Source organism: Lampetra fluviatilis, chromosome 15, assembly GCF_964198595.1.
Source record: "Lampetra fluviatilis chromosome 15, kcLamFluv1.1, whole genome shotgun sequence".
Lineage (NCBI taxonomy): Eukaryota > Metazoa > Chordata > Hyperoartia > Petromyzontiformes > Petromyzontidae > Lampetra > Lampetra fluviatilis.
In genome coordinates this window covers 1205007-1225443 of record NC_136289.1, presented here as the reverse complement: position 1 = coordinate 1225443, position 20437 = coordinate 1205007, and the positions used below count along the sequence as shown (strand labels likewise).

Here is a 20437-nt window from a genome sequence, read left to right as displayed (position 1 = left end):
ACCACGCCCCCAAACGCCTCACCACACCCCCAAACGCCTCACCACGCCCCCAAACGCCTCACCACGCCCCCAAACGCCTCACCACGCCCCCACACCCCTCACCACGCCCCACACACCTCACCACGCCCCCAAACACCTCACCACGCCCCCACACCCCTCACCACGCCCCCAAATACCTCACCACGCCCCCAAACACCTCACCATGCCCCCAAACGCCTCACCACGCCCCCAAACACCTCACCACGCCCCCAAACATCTCACCACGCCCCCAAACACCTCACCACGCCCCCAAACACCTCACCACGCCCCCACACCCCTCACCACGCCCCCACACACCTCACCACGCCCCCAAACCCCTCACCACCACCCCAAACACCTCACCACGCCCACACCCCTCACCCCTCACCACGCCCCCACACACCTCACCACGCCCCCAAACCCCTCACCACCCCCCCAAACACCTCACCACGCCCACACCCCTCACCCCTCACCATGGCCCCAAACCCCTCACCATGTACCCATTCCCCTCACCATGCCCACGCACACCTCACCCCTCACCATGCTGCCACGCCCCTCACCACGCCTTTGAACATCCTCACCAGGCGCCCACAGCTAATGGCTGCCCTTGCACACGTGACTCGCATTGGGTGTTGAGGCAATCACAGCCGTGCACAGAGGGCCATGCACGTGTTCTTGCGACTGCATCAGAGGAACAGTTCCCCACCGATTGGCGACTTGGCAAAGGTCGCAAGCAACAACGGGGCCCGTGGTTTGCATTAACAGCAAGCGCCAGGCCTTGCCTGAACACGGGCAGCCATGTCTCACACCTTGGTCCTGCAACATGGCCCGCGAATTAAACATTTTGTTTAAAGTTAACGGAGTCTTTGTATTCTGGCTTTTGTAAATAATTATTTGACACATGCTGTACCGTGCTGTATATACAACAAAAAAGATGTTACATAGACCGCTTTAAAATATAACAATACTCTACACAGATCATGATTCACAGCGCGTCGTGTCATGTAGACAGTATAGTTGGTCGTTGGGCCATACTTCACCATGCTGGTCAGTGCTCAGAGGGGCCTATTCAGTTTATCAGTCGCCACCCACGTGGTGAGTGACAACGTGAAATGCGTGTTTATTCTCATCGAAACCCAGGCGAGGTGTGGAGTTGTGTGGCCCAGGGAAATGTAAACAGATCATTATCTGTAGCTCATGATTCACCATGCCCTTGCAGCAATGCCAGTCAATGCCAACCACGATGCACAGCAGCACATCATCACCCACAGTTCACAAGCCAACTGTCTGCTAATCCTGGGCACGGACGTGATTTCTTGCAGGGGAAATTCGTGACAGCCAACCTGGAGCCGAAATCCAATGACGATTCTGCTAATTGCTCCTTTCATATTTGGATGCCTTATTAGTGATCTGCCAACAATGGTGAAGTCTGGGGAGTTCACTGCTGGGCTCATTTTACACCGTCAAGGAATGCTTCTATGCTGCACATTCATTAGCACCCACTCCGCGCGTGAAAGGGGAAACAAGTTTTGATTTCACACGTTACCAAATTTTTTTTCATGAACAATTTACGCCCGGTGCAGTTCGAAACACGAGGGGATTATCCCACAATTCGCGACGCTGTGAGTCTCATTAATGCACGCGCGCACACACACACACATCCGCGTTGTCCTGCAGGCCCATCATGAACAAACACGTCAACAACCGGTATTCATCAGCCTAACGCTCCTCCCCTACTCACAAAGGCCACCTGCCATCTCGTTACAAACCCTCACTGAGCAGGGATTGTTTTGTGGGTTTTGTTGCCAAGGCCCATTGTCCCGTAATTGGGCAGTTAAAATCGCGCTGTGCGATGCAATAATTTAAGGTGCATTCGTTATGAAGGCATTCATTTTTTCAGGCGGGTGCAAAGGTTACACTGTCAAAAGACAAGGAACGAGGTTTGTATCGCCACCCGTACAGTATTGCCAAACGTATAGAAGCAGCAAGGAATCAGCTGCGTCACCCATCCGACTGCCACGATCTCACACAGACTCCGTGAAACGAACGCCATTATCCACAAACAGTTTTCAGCCATTTCCCTTCACATCGGCATCCACGAAAGGTGTCTTTTTTTTCTTCGCTACGATGCAAACAGAAGGGACAGACCCAACGTTGCGTCACCCCCCCCCCCCCCCGTGGGCAGAATCTCGTCTGCGATAAACAACATCACGGAGCATGGCACGACGCGGAGGGAGGCGCTGATCTCCATTCAGCAGAGACCCGGCCGGGATTGTCAACCATTTTAATAGCCACAGAGGCTGCAACACCACTCGCAGCATTCACAGTCTATTGCCCAACCAGGAGGGCGATGGCCACGGCACAACACCTCACATACCTCGCATTTATAATGTACAACGACTGAAATCTTTCAACCGATTACATTTAAATTATTACATTTGCTCTCGTCCAACAGCGGCAATGTTTGAGCACGCACCAGCTGCGTACTGTACCGCCCCGACCAAATGTCCTGTTCGCTCTTGAGATCTCCTCATTGCTAATGTTACTCTCTTCATCATCATCACCACCACCACCACCATCAATCGCTCTCTTGTGGCTGCGTGGTCCAACTGTGTATTATTATTATCCATCAGAGCACGTGTCTCACCTCTGTTCCCGTGTCACACGGTGAGGGTGAGTGTTGCGCCACAAAACTCACCACCACCATCCATCTCGCCAACCTTCTCGTGTGTGCATCATTCATTGTGCTGCTTCTCCACGTGCACTCGCAATAACAACGCTGGACACTGCTGCTGTGTGATACCACCATGCAGAACCTGGTTAGGGTCATGGGTTCCGTCAGTGTTGGGACGACTTATGATTAATATTATGTAATATTATATTTGTGAGTAGGGTGTTAGATGTGAGGTTTAGGTTATGTGTAGGATTTTTGTGTTAGGGATAGTGTTTTGAAAATGTGCAAGGCTTATGGATGACGTTATTGTCGGATATATGGTTATAGGCAGGGTTCGTTTTGGGGAAGGGGTTAAAGGTTAGTGTTGAGAGCAGGATCCGTCATTGTTTGGGGTAAGACGAAAGCTGTAGAATTGCTGGATAATAGTGTTCCGTGCAGGGCTAGTGTTCGAGCTAATGTGGCGGTTGAGGGTTGCTGTTAGGAGCAGGGTCGGGTTATTTTTTTTTGGAAGGGGGGTGATGAGTGGATTGAGATGTGGGTTTTGGCGAGATACTCCAGCGCAATTCACCAACCACGTTCGCACCGAACAAAATAAACGCGCACCGACCACGCTGGTTAAAGCGAGGCGGTCACCATTTCAGCACCAGGGCGCTGTCCACACCGCGGCCAGGGCTACAGCCGGGACTGGATTCTCCACCGCTCAATTTTCAGACAGGCACCAATATCGACCCTCGCGGTCTCCTGCTACTGCATCGCGCCATCCACAGCCTCCATAGCGTTCGCGGCTTTCTCTCCGTGCCATTCGACTGCGCCATGTCGGCACACACAGGACAGTCACGCACTCGTAGTTACGCCTCCGTGCCATCTCCACCACCACTGCCCGTTGTTTTTGTTGTTTTCATACGAGAGCAGCACACGAATGTTGCACGCATTGCTGCCGTTTCGTTGTTTGTCTCGCGTCGTCCGTCTGCTGCGCATCCAGAATGTCCGCGGAATTAACGACGCCGGATCGCCCCACCCCCAGCCCAATGCCTCCCTTTGCCCGACATCGCCGCGACACGAAACCCGACTGCTCCAGCAACAGCGCACACGACAGCGTCCACACGACACAAAACGCTCGGCACGGATACTCACATCTTGCTGCTGTGGCTGCTGCTGCTGCGGCTGTGTGCGCGGCTGCGAGAGGCTGCTGCTGCAGTGATGCCGCTGCTGCTGCTACTGGGCGCGTCAATATGGAGCTGCGCAAAATCCGCACTGCTAAACTGTGACGTCACGAGCAGCCCAGACTGCGAATGCGGAGACCCCCCTCCCCTACAGGCCCCCCACCCACAACCACTACCACCAATCCCAGCCCTTAGTCTCGTATCATCACTAACCCCCCCCCCCTCAACACGTCACCACCTCAACGCCAACCCTCCCTATCACCCCCCTACCATCACCCCCCTACCATCACCCCCCTACCAACCCCCCTCTCCATCACTCCCCTACCAACCCCCCCATCACTCCCCTACCACCCCCCCCCCATCACTCCCCTACCACCCCCCCCATTACTCCCCTACCAACCCCCCCCCCCATCACTCCCTACCACCCCCCCCACCACCCCCCTACCAACCCCCCCCCCATCACCCCCCTACCAACTCCCCCCCCCATCACCCCCCTACCAACCCCCCCCCATCACCCCCCTACCAACCCCCCCCCATCACCCCCCTACCACCCCTCCATCACCCCCCTACCAACCCCCCTCATCACCCCCCCACCAACCCCCCCCCATCACCCCCCTACCAACCCCCCCCCATCACCCCTTACCAACCCCCCCCATCACCTGCCTACCAACCCCCCCCAACACCCCCCTACCAGCCCCCCCCCATCACCTCCCTACCAACCCCCCCCCCATCACCCCCCTACCAACCCCCCCCCCCATCACCCCCCTACCAACCCCCCCCATCACCCCCCCTACCACCCCCCCCCATCACCCCCCTACCAACCCCCCTCATCACCCCCCCACCAACCCCCCCCCATCACCCCCCTACCAACCCCCCCCCATCACCCCCCTACCACCCCCCCATCACCCCCCTACCAACCCCCCCCCGCCCATCACCCCCCTACCAACCCCCATCACCCCCCTACCAGCCCCCCCCCCATCACCCCCCTACCAACCCCCCCCGCCATCACCCCCCTACCAACCCCCCCCCCCATCACACCCTACCAACCCCCCCATCACCCCCCTACCAACCCCCCTCATCACCCCCCCACCAACCCCCCCCCATCACCCCCCTACCAACCCCCCCCCCATCACCCCCCTACCACCCCCCCCATCACCCCCCTACCAACCCCCCCCCCCCGCCAATCACCCCCCTACCAACCCCCATCACCCCCCTACCAGCCCCCCCCCATCACCCCCCTACCAACCCCCCCCATCACCCCCCTACCAACCCCCCCCATCACACCCTACCAACTCCCCCCCCACATCACCCTCTACCAACCCACCCCATCACCTCCCTACCAACCCCCCCCCCCATCACCTCCCTACCAACCACCCCCCCATCACCCCCAACCAACCCCCCCCCATCACCCCCTACCAACCCCCCCCCATCACCCCCCTACCCCCCATCACCCCCCTATTAACCCCTCCCCATCACCCCCCTACCAACCCCCCCCATCACCCCCCTACCCCCCCCATCACCTCCCTACCAACCCCCCCCCATCGCCCTCCTACCAATCCCCCCCATCACCTCCTACCACCCCCCCCACCACCCCCCCTACCAACCCACCCATCACCCCCCTACCACCCCCCCCCCATCACCTCCCCCATCACCCCCCTACCAACCCCCCCCCCCGCCCATCACCCCCCTACCAACCCCCCCCCCCCCATCACCCCCCTACCAACCCCCCCATCACCCCCCTACCACCCCCCCCAACACCTCCCCCATCACCACCCTACCAACCGCCCCCGCCCATCACACCCCTACCAATCCGCCCCCCCCATCACCCCCCTACCAACCCCCCCCCCCCCATCACCCCCTACCAACCCCCCCATCACCCCCCTACAAACCCCCCATCACCCCCTACCAACTCCCCCCCCATCACCCCCTACCAACCCCCCCATCACCCCCCTACCAACCCCCCCCATCACCCCCTACCAACCCACCCCCATCACCTCCCTACCACCCCCCCCCCATCACCCCCCTACCAACCCCCCCATCACCCCCCTACCACCCCCCCATCACCTCCCTACCCCCCCCCCATTACCTCCTTACCAACCCCCCCCCCATTACTCCCCTTACCAACCCCCTCCCCCCATTACTCCCCTACCAACCCCCCCCATCACCCTCCCCCCCATCACCTCCCTACCACCCCCCCATCACCTCCCTACCAACCCCCCCCCCCATCAGCCCCCTACCATCACCCCCCTACCACCCCCCCCCCATCACTCCCCTACCAACCCCCCCCCACCACCCCCCTACCAACCCCCCCCCCCACCACCCCCCTACCAACCTCCCCCCACCACCCCCCTACAACCCCCCCCCCCCATCACCCCCCTACCAACCCCCCCCCATCACCCCCCTACCATCCCCCCCCCCCATCACCCTCCTACCAACCCCTCCTCACCATCCCCCTACCAACCCCCCCCCACCACCCCCCTACAATCCCCCCCCCCCATCACCCCCCCCCCCCATCACTCCCTTACCAACCTCCCCCCCATCACTCCCTTACCAACCACCCCCCCACCACCCCCCTACCAACCCCCTCCTCACCACCCCCCCTACCAACCCCCCCCCCCATCACCCCCTACCAACCCCCCCCCCATCACCCCCTACCAACCCCCCCCCATCACTCCCTAACCAACCCCCCCCCACCACCCCCCCTACCAACCCCCCCCCCCATCACTCCCCTACCAACCTCCCCCCACCACCCCCCTACCAACCCCCCCATCACCCCCCTACCAACCCCCATCCCCATCACCCCCCCTACCCCCCCCATCACCCCCCCTACCAGCCCCCCCCCCATCACCCCCTACCAACCCCCTCCATCACCCCCCTACCAACCCCCACCCCCATCACCTCCCTACCAACCCCCCCCCCCATCACCCCCTACCAAACCCCCCCCATCACCCCCCTACCCCCCCCCCATCACCCCCCTACCAACCCCCCCCATCACCCCCCTACCAACCCCCCCCCTATCACCCTCCTACCAACCCCTCCTCACCACCCCCCTACCAACCCCCCCCCTACCACCCCCCTACCAACCCCCCCCCATCACCCCCCTACCAACCCCCCCCCCATCACCCCCCTACCAACCCCCCCCCCCAACATTCCCTTACCAACACCCCCCATTACTCCCCTACCAACCCCCCCCCCATTACTCCCCTACTAACCCCCCCCCACCACCCCCCTACCAATCTCCCCCCACCACCCCCCTACAATCCCCCCCCCATCACCCCCCCTACCACCCCCCCCCCCATCACTCCCTTACCACCCCCCCCCCCCATCACTCCCTTACCAACCACCCCCCACCACCCCCCTACCAACCCCCTCCTCACCACCCCCCTACCAACCCCCCCCCATCACCCCCTACCAACCCCCCCCCCCATCGCCCCCTACCAACCCCCCCCATCACTCCCTAACCAACCCCCCCCCACCACCCCCCTACCAACCCCCCCCCCCATCACTCCCCTACCAACCTCCCCCCCACCACCCCCCCTACCAACCCCCCCATCACCCCCCTACCAACCCCATCCCCATCACCCCCCTACCCCCCCCATCACCCCACTACCAGCCCCCCCCCATCACCCCCTACCAACCCCCTCCATCACCCCCCTACCAACCCCCACCCCCATCACCTCCCTACCAACCCCCCCCCCATCACCCCCTACCAAACCCCCCCCATCACCCCCCTACCCCCCCATCACCCCCCTACCCCCCCCCCCATCACCTCCCTACCACCCCCCCATTACCTCCCTACCAACCCCCCCCCATCACCCCCCTACCAACCCCCCCATCACCTCCCTACCAACCCCCCCCCCACCACCCCCCTACCACCCCCCCCCATCACCCCCCCCAACACCCCCCTATCAACCCCCCCATCACCCCCCTACCAACCCCCCCCCCCATCACCTCCCTACCAACCCCCCCCCCATCACCCCCCTACCAACCCCCCCCCCCATCACCCCCCTATCAACCCCCCCCCATCACCCCCCTACCACCCCCCCATCACCCCCCTACCAACCCCCCCCATCACCCCCCTACCACCCCCCCCTATCACCCCCCTACCACCCCCCCATCACCCCCTACCAACCTCCCCCCCCATCACCCCCCTACCACCCCCCCCCATCACCCCCCTACCAACCCCCCCCATCACCCCCTACCACCCCCCTCCTATCACCCCCCTACCGCCCCCCCATCACCCCCCTACCAACCCCCCCCCGCCATCACCTCCCTACCAACCCCCCCCCCCATCACCGCCCTACCAACCCCCCCCATCACCCCCCTACCACCCCCCCCCCATCACCCCCCCCCCCCCATCACCTCCCTACCAACCCCCCCCCCATTACTCCCCTACCAACCCCCCCCCCATTACTCCCCTACCAACCCCCCCCCATCACCCCCCTACCCCCCCCCCCCCATCACCTCCCTACCACCCCCCCCCATCACCTCCCTACCAACCCCCCCCCATCACCTCCCTACCAACCCCCCTCATAACCTCCCTACCAACCCCTCCCCATCACCCCCATACCAATCCCCCCCATCATCCCCCTACCAACCGGCCCCTCCCATCACCCCCCTACCAACCCCCCCCCCATCACCCCCCTACCAACCCCCCCATCACCCCCCTACCAACGCCCCCCCCCCCCATCACTCCCTACCAACCCCCCCATCACCCCCTACCTCCCCCAATCACCCCCCTACCAACCCGCCCCCCCAATCACCTCCCTACCAATCCCCCCCATCACCCCCCTACCAACCCGCCCCCCCATCACATCCCTACCCCCCCCCATCTCCCTCCTACCAACCCCCCCCATCACCTCCCTACCAACCCCCCCCATCACCCCCCTACCAACCCCCCCATCACCCCCCTACCCCCCCCCATCACCTCCCTACCCCCCCCCCATCACCTCCCTACCAACCCCCCCCCCCCCCATTACTCCCCTACCAACCCCCTCTCCCCATTACTCCCCTACCAACCCTCCCATCACCTCCCTTACCAACCCCCCCCCCCCCCATTACTCCCCTACCCCCCCCATCACCCCCCACTCATCACCCCCCTAGTAACCCCCCTTTCACCCCCCTACCAATTCCCCCATCACCCCCCTACCAACCCCCCTCATCACTCCCCCCATCACCCCCCACTCATCACCCTCCTACCCCCCCCTTACCACCGCCCTACCAACCTGCCCAATCACCAACCCCACCAACCTTCCATTACCCCCCACCACAACAAACCCGCCACCCCCACCCCGACCAAACGCCTCAGCACCACCACCACCCCCCTACCGATCCCCCCCTCCCCGCATCCCACCCACTCTCACCCCCGTCCCCCCCCCCCCGCGGGTCGCGCTCGTGGCGATGCACCGCGTCTATTTATAGCGCGCGCGCGCCCGTCCGGCCTCGCGTCACCACCGCTCCTAATGACAGGGCGGGATGGATGAGAGCAGTGGACACGTGCGGCAGAGCCATGGACAGCGTCGTCGCTCGGCGGACACCCAGTCGGACGGGGCTGGTTATCCTCAAATTATTCACTCAAATCTGTAAATGACGAGAGGGGAAATAAAAAAAATCCCGCATCTTGAACAGAAACGTGGAAGTTGAGAACTCCACATTTATGGTGCTCAGAGGCAGAACTTGCAGTGGTGAGCACTGGTGACTGTTTTGTGCCGATGAGTCCTCATGAAGTTTAAGCCGCTCTACCAATTGTTCATCCGTCTCACTGCTGCTGCTGTCAGCCGGTCACATTCGCTCAACTTTACTTTGATGGTGACCTCAGACAAGATAACCACAATGCATTCAGGAATTGCCGAGTGTTTTTCCTCTGAGGAAGCAGTCTCCGACAAAAACAAAATTCGGGGAGAGGTGGAAAACCCCACCTTACCTTCTGGAAGCTCAGAACAAATCATCGTTGCCTGCAGCTCCCCAACTCGTCTAGCCGGGGAGAGCACCACGTGGAACGTCTTCCATGGCCAACGTGGCACCGACACCGCAGGTCAAATGGCGCGTGTTGAAACATCTCCATGCCGTGTCAACCCGTACGCTTTACCCGTATTCTTGTGCAGGGATAATTTGAGTTATCAGATCCATAGGGCGTACAGCCGTTTCAAAACGAGCGAAAACAAAAACACATTCTCTTTGTGTTTCTCCCTAATGATGGGACTTTGTAGGATGAACGTTGAGATTTGTAAGGACACATGATGACCAATAAGGCCTAAATTGGTCTGTAATAAGATAGGCACTGATAACGGGTTGACAGGTTTGCATCTCCACCAGCAGATGCAGATCCGGCTATCTGTCCGGAGGTCTCTCTCCAAACCGCATTGCCCGAACCAATCTGGAGGTTATTTGCGAAAAGCCAATCTGGATTCCTCCAATGAGGTCGTAGTAAGCCGACGAGGCTGTCACACCCCGATTGAGATGTTCATATCTTGCTATTGAGATTAATCATGTTTCCCCTGGGAAAAAAGTACGTGTCGGGAATTCACTTGATATCTTTATATGTTGTAGATGTTGTTGGTCACATTTGTCATGTGACCAACTATGGGGGGGGAGGGGGGGTCATTGCACAACTGCACATTAGAAAAGCAGCAAGCTGTTGTACACTGCTTATCTTCATACACTGTTGAAGATAAACAACGTTCACAAATGAGTGGAATGGCTGTGATCAGGATGCTAGTTTTTTGTTTTATAACAAATGAAGTGGTAGGCCAGTCGATGTTTCCACTTCAAACATCGACCACTTTGAGACATTAATATTAGATGGAGTCTAATATTTGTCATTAATATATGGACATGCTGCATGTGCCAAGGTGGAACTATAGATGTGTCGTTTAACCCACCACCACCCGACACAGTTAGTAAGATTGACTTAAAACTTTCATGACTACAGGAATTCATATTCTTTGGTTATTTCGGTAAAGTCACGTAGATAGAAAATAAAATAAAACAAAAACTCACGATGTTTCGATCGCAACACAAGCGGTCGTCTGATGCTTTTTATTATTTGAATTTTATTTTATATCTACGTGACTTTACCGAAAGAACCAAATAACAATTAGTAAGGTGTGTCACGTAAATAAAACATGGCAATTCATTATTATTAGTAGTACAGCTCACCGGTGTGTTGGAGAGTAAACCCACATTTACACATCACATGTATCCCTCTATTTAAGAACCAAACAGGAGGATTTCTCCACAAATCTGGCTGCGGCCTGATGATGTTAGTTGTAATTACTGGAGAAACGTCGGAACTCGATTTGTAATGTTGTGGGCTTGCTCTCCAACACACCGGTGTGCTATAATAGTAACGAATTGGCATGTTCTGTTTACTTGACAAACCTTACTAATTCGCTATATCGGGTGGTGGCGGTTTTAACGACATTCATATTTACGCGATCTAACCCAAAAAACCTCTGTTAATGATATTGGTCGCGAAGACTTTACTACATGTTAAAGGTGGAACTGTTGGGACATGTTGGATGGGATGTTCTGGAACTCATATTTATTTTGGTCTTTCGGTAAAGTCACGTAGATAGGTTCAAAAAATATCAAAAAGAAACAAAAAACTACGAGGTCACAAGCGACCGTCATCAGGTGGAAAAATGGGGGGAAGCCACTAAAGGCAAGCTGTTTTAAAGGTTTAAACTGGGCGTAGACCAAGCGTCCTGGAATCAGAACGAAGTGGGCGGGGCACAAGTGCCCTGGGGCGAGCACAAGCAGAGATGGTTATGTTAATGTGAAATCGGAGAATCAAGAGAAGGGTCGACGCATGAGCCGTGGAGAAATTAACAGCTTGTGGTACGCTCAATGCAGGGGCAACACTGCAGGGACTGGAATTTCTCGTCCCATCTTTAGTAAAATAAAACTAACATCAGAAGGTGACAAGATGGAAATATCACAGCTAGTTATGACTTAAACTGGTTGATGACGTCCTTCCAATGATTGCTGAGTTTGTACCCATCCTCTCGGTTGAAATTGTGTCTGTCTGTATATATGGATGGCTTCATGAACGAATCTTTGATAGCCAGTGGGCTTGCAAAGTACCTTCGTCTTAGAGAAATCAATTTCGTGAGCAAACCGCATTAAAACAATGATCAGCCATGGCTGAAGTGTTGGTCCTCCCGTGTTTCATCTCTGCCTTATACTCACGAACACGGTTCAAGACACGTCGCTTAGTTTCCTCAATGTAACTACTGCCACAGACACAGTTTAGTTTGAAGACGCCGGGGTATTGCATGTCATGGATCTTATCCTTCACAGATGGGATCAGATCACGAATTTTGTGCACTGTGTTAAATCGAACCTGGATCTTGTGTTTGCTCATGATTTTGGAAATATTTTTGGTGACCCCTGCTATGTATGGCAAGGTGATGGTTTTGATTGGGTCCACAGATAGCTCTCTTCCCAACAGTTGGGGTGACAGCTTTACGGATTGTGTAGTCCAAATATCCATTCGTCTTGAGAGCTTGGGCGTACCACAAATTGTTAATTTCTCCACGGCTCATGCGTCTACCCTTCTCTTAAGTCTCCGATTTCACATTAACATAACAATCTCCGCTTGTGCTGGCCCCGCGGCACTTGTGCCCCGCCCACTTCGTTCTGATTGCAGGACCCTTGGGCTACGCCCAGTTTAAACCTTTAAAACAGCTTGCCTTTCGTGGCTTCCCCCCCTTTTTCCACTTAATGATGGTCGCTTTTGTTGCGATCGAAACGTCGTAGTTTTTTTTATTTTATTATTTTTTTAAGCTATCTACGTGACTTTACCGAAAGACCCAAAGATATATGAATTCCTGCAGTCACGAAAGCTTTAAGTCATGATCTGGAACGTCATGCATGCAGCCCAGACCTGGTCCTCCGTCTGCGCAGACCTCCGGGAGAAGCTCAAAGTGGAAGGTGGTTTAATGGTGACGATGCTGTGAAAAAGCAGTGGTGGGGCCATAGCCTGAGCACAAACCAAAATATGTCTCTGCTGCTGCTGGTGTTCCAACCTTTGGAAGCCACCGAGGCGAAAATATTTTAGTGATTTTATCAGCATGATTAAGCATGAAAAATAAATAAAGGTTTTACCCGTGCTTCCAATAAAACACGAAATACTTTTGCAAGGAATTAGGTCTGCATTAACCACACGTACTTTGTGGTGAACATGCAAACAAACATGTCCTCATAATATTTGGCATTGTCTTTGAAACCGATTGGCCTACACTAGAGACAGCAGCCTCCTTTATGGCCTAGTCTCACCAGTGTCAGACTAGAGAACGATAACAAAAGGCGAGAACGGCACAAAGGCAATGCAGGTATCAAAGTATGAATATCTCGGATTGAGCAGCTATATCACGGGACCTTATTAAGTATAGTCTGGAATGGCGTTCTCTGAAAAATGGCACGATGTATTGAACACCCTCATATTTGTCCTGTTATCCATAATGACTTGAACAATAGCAGTCCATGTAAAATAAGTGTTCAATTGCGCAAAATAGTTTGAAGCACACATTTCCCACCTTTTTGTGATTGTGCAGACTATGGAATGTGCCACAATTGATGCAGGTAACATGGAAAAGGCATGTCCTATTGTGAAACATTTTTTATAGGGTTTGTCTGATAAATGTGCTTCCTATGGATCCAAAAAACGTGAGTGTTTAATGTTAAAACACGCACATTTACGCACAAGAAGCCTGCAGCCTGCAATCAAGCACACTGGAGGCAGCAGGGTTGGTGGATCGTGAAAATGTGAAAATTCTTTCCCGTGGACGTCAAGGTGCCATACCTGGCTCGCCAGGAGAATGCAGTATGGAGGAAAATGTGGACTCCACCTGCTCCGTCTGTATGGGATGGTGGTTCCCCCTGGCACCGGTTGGTGTTGCGGTGGCGAGATGTTAACGACCTCGCCTGGAGGCCGTGGGTTCGATCCCGACCCCGACGCCTGCTGTATATTTGGAGCTTGCATGTTCCTCCCAGTGGTTGCGTGGATTTTCTCTGGGTCCTCTGGTTTTTCCCTCCACGTATTTAGACATGCGTTTAGATTATTTGGCTGCTATAGAATTGCACGTGATAAGCCACTTTGTTAATCTCTAATTTGCGGTCAGGTCGCTTCTGAAAAAAAGCTACATAGCTCAGTGGGCCTTACCTGGTAAAATAAATAGTTTAGTTTAATGTGGGTTTTCTGCGAGTGCTGCGATTTCCTCCCAACATATAATAAATACCAATTGGTTGACAGCACCTTAATAGAGGACTGCAGAGCTGGGTGATGGCTCATCGCATGGCTTTCTTCACATCTATCTGTCGTTCCTCGTGCCTCTGAGTCGCTCTCTTTCTATCCAAAGTTAAAAGTATTCATATTACAACTCAGACTAATTGCACGAGCAATGGAAGGCTGTGACAGCCTTATCAGGTGTTCCTTAACAATAACTGCGACAACAGTTCAACCAGGCTGAAAATATATTTCAGCTTGTGTGTGAACGTAACCGGAATAAAAACAATGACATGATTCAATAGAAAAAAAAATCTAATTTTAAGTTTCAGCATAGGAACAGCAACATACATTTGTGCAAATTTTGATAAAGCAAATGAAAAGATAGCTTTGATATACAAAGTCATCTTTGCTATGCATATATAAACAAAGTTGGAATTACTCTAAACATGTTTCCTCTTATTTAAGCATTGGTCCATGAAACGCGTGCTGACAAAACAACGTGGGCTCTGGGCTATCCATCTGCAGGGCTCTAAAAGTTAACAACTGGATTTTCATTAAGGTATGGTATGGATTTGGATTATTGATTTAAATTTTGCTATCACAAATATCATTACAGAAAATATAGATTTTTACATTACTTTTTTATGCCTTCCTCCGTGACCAAATGTGCACAGGTTGATGGCAATGCAACCAACACATGACACATGGCAGGTCTCATTAAACACTGTTAATGGCAGTCGACAAGTGACCACTGTAAGACTGCAAGTGAACACACGTGGACGTAACGGCAAACCGACATTAATATAACTTCACCACGCAGTCCATCACGGTAGAACTGCCAGGGACCGTTACACATTCACCATTTTTGCAGAGGTATCTCCCCTGTGTGAATAAACAAATGTTCGGGTTGGTTTTAATTGTAATCAATGAAACCATCACCCCCACATTATACCAGCTGTTAACGTCCTCCTTTGCACCTCATTTGTGTTACCGTTGTGCCCACCCCTCCCCCCAGCCGCCCCCCTCAAGTGTTGTGGGGACATCCTAGATTGAATACCCCACGCTATTTGTACATCGCAAAAATAAACTAAATCAAGTGCAAATAGTCAGCCAATGTCAAGATTATAAATGCAAAAAAACGATGACAGCTTGAAATGTATGCAAAGTGTAAAGAGGCGCAAATTCTTGAGAATATTCATACACAAGCCATGACACCGCCAACCGTGAAATCCGAATGCGTGGCAGAAAGAGAGCGCAGGGGTTTGTTGGACTGACGGGTGATTCTGTGGGGAGGGAGAGATCAGGCAGACGACGTGAGCAGCAGCAGCATGTGACAAGTCTCTCCATAAGCACCCAATGTGGGGCTCTGATCCACCGTGGATACAACGCCCACCACCCCTACTCTAGGCGCGAGCTAGCCACCTGAATAAAGACATTGCACGACGTGTTGACTTCCGTCTGAATCGCACTTCTAGTAAAACACTTAGCTGACTAGATCTGCCCAGGACATTGACAACACCTGAATATTGTGCAATATTTCAGTGTTTTGAAGGTTGAGAGTGGGCATTGCATTACCAGTGGCTTTTACTGGTCAGTCCAAGGCATCTCCCGGCGAGAGAGAGAGGATTGCGATGGGGCTCCCGCGGGCAGGGAATGAACATAAATGATGGTGATAGGCGGCAAAAGGGACGATATCCACGGGAACTGACAAGGACAGGATCATTGATTTTAGAACTTCACGGGATGGGACGGCAGAGAGAAACGTGTGATGGGATGAGATGAGACGGGAGTTGAGCTTAGGGGATTTGGGGAAGGTGCAAGTGTTTGTGGGGAGAGAGATCGGAACATCTTGAACAATAATGTAACACATGCGTGCATGCCCATGCACACCCCCGTGTACATTACCGCACGTGTACGTGGCAGTGATACAATTAATTCAACTAGGTGATGCGGTTTTCTGATTCGATTCAAGGGATTATCCCTCTTGTTTGTACACATTTGTATCACATTTCTCAGTTTTTTGTCTCGTCGGGACAATGTTTTTCCCCACCGTAATAATTAATCGTAAGAGACATTTTTGACGATTTCCATTTCATAAAATGACATTGATTGTGGAAATGAAAAAAAAAAATTACCCTAGATTTTGGTTGCAATCAAACTATTATTAACAGATAAAAAATATATTCTGACCACTGGCCCTTCAGTGCACCGTCCCCTTGACGCCGAGCCTCCCCCGTGTTGGGAGGAGAGCAAGGCCTTGGTATGCGCCGATTGTATCTGCACTCTCGCCAAGGGTACTTCCTCTGGCCTTCCTCGCAGCAGCAGCAGCGTCGGCTTTTGGCTGGCCATCGAACAAAGACGGTCGCCGCATCGCGCGGCGCTTTCAGATGCGCTTCTGCGGACGTCTGGAACGCTCTTGTTTCCGATATCGGGAAGCCGCAGGAGCAATCCACTGATCTACATTGAAAACGATTTGTTTTCATTTGTTGTCCTTCCTCCGCACCTCCACTGAGCACGGTTGACTACGTACGGTGCGCGAAAGAAGTTCAACATACATGCGTACATTCTCGTTCTGTATTTGGAGCATGGTTTGTTTCGTCTGGTCTGTATGCTATTGACATTTCGTGTATTGTGCAGCATCCCCTTTTTTACCATATCTCTGAATTTCCATCTGTACTGTTTTTTGTCTTTTGCACTACTTTTTGTCTGCTGCCTCCCAAGGGATGGGATGGGACAAATCATTTGTGCACGACACTAAGGGACAGGAATGGCAAATTTGTTCAGGAGATGGGTGAACAAATCGTGTGAGATTGGGATGATACGGAATTCAAATGTTGTCCCCTCATCACTCTCCAAAGCCAGATTGACCAACTCATGGACGAATTAAACCCCTGCACCAATTCCCTCATTATTTTATGAACTGTCCCAATTTGGGGTCACAATTCAAAAACTCGCTTTGGTTATCACATTTTGGAATTGTATTTTTTCGTACTTTCGCGTGAATATTCCTTCCTTTGTTCGGTTATATTTGTGAAATATTTGTTCAATTCCTAACATTGGCATACGAATCAATTTGAATCGATGGCTGGAAAACAATCTTACTTTGAACTTTCAGATGACAATCTATAACTACAGCTACATTTGTAGTTTGCGATGTGTTTTGCTATCCTGGTCATTCCATGATTTTAAATCTCTGAGTTAACACGTCACCTCAATCACTATTAAGCCACCTTAAGATCCGTAATCACACGCGCGCCACTTTGAAATGGAGGATGCTGCAAAATTTATCTCACCAACGTGGCAATAAATAGTTTCTGAATTTGATTTAGTTTTCTGTTTGTGCAAACATTGCTCCCCCAGCCCATTACACGGCTGTGATTGTAACCACTGTGCTGATCATTTCCGTCAATGTCACGCTCCAATCACACGGCGCTAATCCTCGAAACTTTTGGACCTCGAATAAAAAAAAAAAATTGTCATGCAAACATTGGCTCTTTCATTATTTTAAGATAATTATCCGAAGCCTTACATACGTAGTAACAAGTGCAGGGTGGTTACTAAAATAAACTATGCATTGGGAATAAGGTGGAAAAATGTGCGTTCCATCGTTGGGCACGTCAAAAGTTAGGAGTACGTGGGGCCTCCAGAGTCGAGTAGGATTTGAACTTCAGGAAGCGTCGTCTCAATCGGGTTTCCCTTGATCTCCAAGTGCAGCTGTGGCAGACGGCGGACAAGGCCCGCTGGCACGTCCTTCAACTGATTGCCGGAAAGCAGCAGCATCCGCAGCCTGGAGCAGTTGGAAAGTTCCGCCGGCAGCTCCTTCAGCCGGTTATTGGTCAGCGACAGGTGCTGCAGATTCTGCAGCGTTCCCACCTCCAGCGGAATCGACTCGATCTGGTTGTGATTCAGTTCCAGGTGCCGGAGCTTGACGCAGTTTAAGACCGCGTTCGGAAACGCCTCCAATTTGTTGTTGGACAGATTTAAACGCTCGAGATTTTTCACGTATGCGATAGACGCCGGTATGACCGCTATTTTGTTGTGCCAAAGCTTGATGGAGGTGAGCCTCTTGAGATGCTGGAAGCTCACAATCTCCTCAATAGTCTGGATGCTGTTTCCCTTCAGGTCAATCTCCTGCAGACTCATCAAACTGAACACTGCATGCGGGATGCGCTCCAGCTCGCAGTACTGCAGCTCCAGCTCGGTGAGGTTCACCAGCTTTTTCAGGTTGTTGAGGACGAGGAGGTGCGTGCCATCGTTGTGGATGTAGAGCTTCTGCAGGTGCGTGGCGATGTCCGCGAGGTTGGACGGGATCTTGGCCAGGTTGCTCTTCAGCTGCAGCAGCTTGAGGTGACGCAGCTCCCTGAGCGACTCCAGCGCGATGACCTTGTTGTTCTCAGAGTTGAGGTTGCCGATGAGGTAGAGGTCCCTTAGGTTACGCAGGGTGTAAATCCAGGCCGGGATCTCGTCCACGTCGGTGAACTTGAGGTGCAGCACGCGCAGGCGGTCGCGCAGGAAGGACAGCGCCGACGCGTCGCACTTGGCCGGGCAGTGGTGCAGCCAGAGCTCCTGGAGGCGGCTCATCTGCGAGATCTTGGCGGGCAGCTTCACATCCGGGATGAGCTCGAGCTGCGAGGGACGAGAGGACGTCATGAACACACGCGGTGTCACGCTGGTGACGATGAACAATCGTTACAAACGTTATTTGTGACGCGTAAAGAACATCCGTGCTAATGAACCTAGAAGTTGGTCAACACAATCACGATAGCTTGCTGCTGATCTCGTCAAGGAGCATAAACCATCACGCAAACTCCGCTCATCCTTGCAGCAGCGGCATTTAGCTAACCACCGAACAAAGACGGTTACCGCATCGCGCACTTTTGTATGCACCTCTGCGGCCATCTCGAACGCTCTTCCTTCCGATGTTAGGAAGACACTGGAGCTATGCAGTTTCAATTAAAATCGAATTTCTTTAGAACTGCTTTTTTGTGTTTAGTTAGTTCTTACCGCGCACCTCAAATTATCATGGTTGGCTACGTATGGTGCGAAGAAAGTTCATCAGACGGTGCATGTTAAAAGCATGCACCGGGCACGCCTTTTCCCTCTTGTTCAGCCAACACACCACGCACGCATTAATTATCGCCACCTCTCTGCAGCTGCCCCTTTCATCTGCAACTCTCTCCCTCCCAATGTCCCAAGTCAGGTTTCACCAGTTCCCTCTTCTTGCTCCGACGACGGCTCACTCCGTTTTACCTCTTTAGCTCAGAGCCCTCAACCACCTCTCCTAAAATCCTTTTTTTTTATCCTCCCCCCACCCCGGCCCCCCACTCTGAGTTGTAAACCATCTTGAGACTCGCTGATTTCGATGTTTTGTAAATTAGAACGAGGATTTCAAAGTATATAATGTAACAATACAAAACACAGAAGTTCAAAGTATGGATGGCATTCCATCATTCGTGAATAAATGAGTTAAACACCGGCCGTGTCACTGCATTTTCAGTCGGTGCTTGAGTGACACATTCAAATTATAGAGCAACTAAAACTTTTTTATCAACGTTTTTAGTGCTTTAAAAAAATGGCTTCAAGCTACTCACCATTCCAGGACCACGTGGTCAATTATTTTAAACAAGCCCTGGGAAAACCTAAGAATCTGCCCCCTGAGTAGCAGATTTGACCTAATGCTCTCCCACAGAAAATGAGCAAATGGCCCAAAGTGTCCCGAAGTATCCTCGTGGCGAGACAGGCGGCGGCTGGGCTGTGCTTCCTGGAGGCACAGTAGGGGGTACAGCTGATGCATCTACCAGTCATCTCAGTCAGCCAACCTATGGCACCAGCCGGGTCTGTCCCGAGACCTCCTCTCAGCGAGCCTTCGACACTCACGTGGTCTCTAAGTGTACCTGGCCTGGCAAAGGCACCGTGGTGACGTCACCGTCACTTAGTGGTGAATGGCAGTTGTTGATGGTTGTGCTTTTGACAGGCTCCAGCCGATATTTAGCCAAATCTGGCAAACTCACAACCAATCATTTTACGTACATTTTTTTTCTCTGATGCTCTTCTCGAGTTTCAAATCACATAGCCGACTCCAACAAATTACCTTTGAGGTTTCATCAAAAAATGAGAATGAGGAATTATAAACCTATTTTTTATTTTACCAGGTAAGGCCCATTTGAGCTATGTAGCTATTTTTCAGAAACGATCTGGCAACAAATGATAACTCAACGAAGTGGCTTATCGTGTGGAAATTTATAGCAATAGCCAAATGATCTAAATTCATGTTTCTAAACATGTGTTAAGCGTGTAGTCATATTCACATTGGTTTTATTGAGTATATACCATGGTTTTATTTCCATGGGG

General features: G+C 53.3%; 2 protein-coding genes across 4 annotated transcripts in view; both read right to left on the bottom strand.

Annotated features, from left to right (window-relative positions):
• Nucleotides 1-3980, bottom strand: part of LOC144936093 (vesicle-associated membrane protein 3-like) — a 44746-nt gene extending 40766 nt beyond the window's left edge. Inside the window, exon 1 of the mRNA XM_078862939.1 lies at nt 3827-3980. Within this exon, the coding sequence (XP_078719065.1) occupies nt 3827-3828 (2 nt within the window). The 5' untranslated portion in view covers nt 3829-3980. The remainder of the gene's footprint in view (nt 1-3826) is intronic.
• Nucleotides 3981-14356: 10376 nt separating this feature from the next.
• Nucleotides 14357-20437, bottom strand: part of LOC144936092 (volume-regulated anion channel subunit LRRC8D-like) — a 69840-nt gene continuing 63759 nt past the window's right edge. For 2 of the 3 annotated variants that reach the window (XM_078862936.1, XM_078862938.1), the window contains one exon: nt 14357-18712. In XM_078862936.1, the coding sequence (XP_078719062.1) occupies nt 17711-18712 (1002 nt within the window). In that variant the 3' untranslated portion in view covers nt 14357-17710. The remainder of the gene's footprint in view (nt 18713-20437) is intronic. The other variant, XM_078862937.1, reaches the window with a different exon arrangement.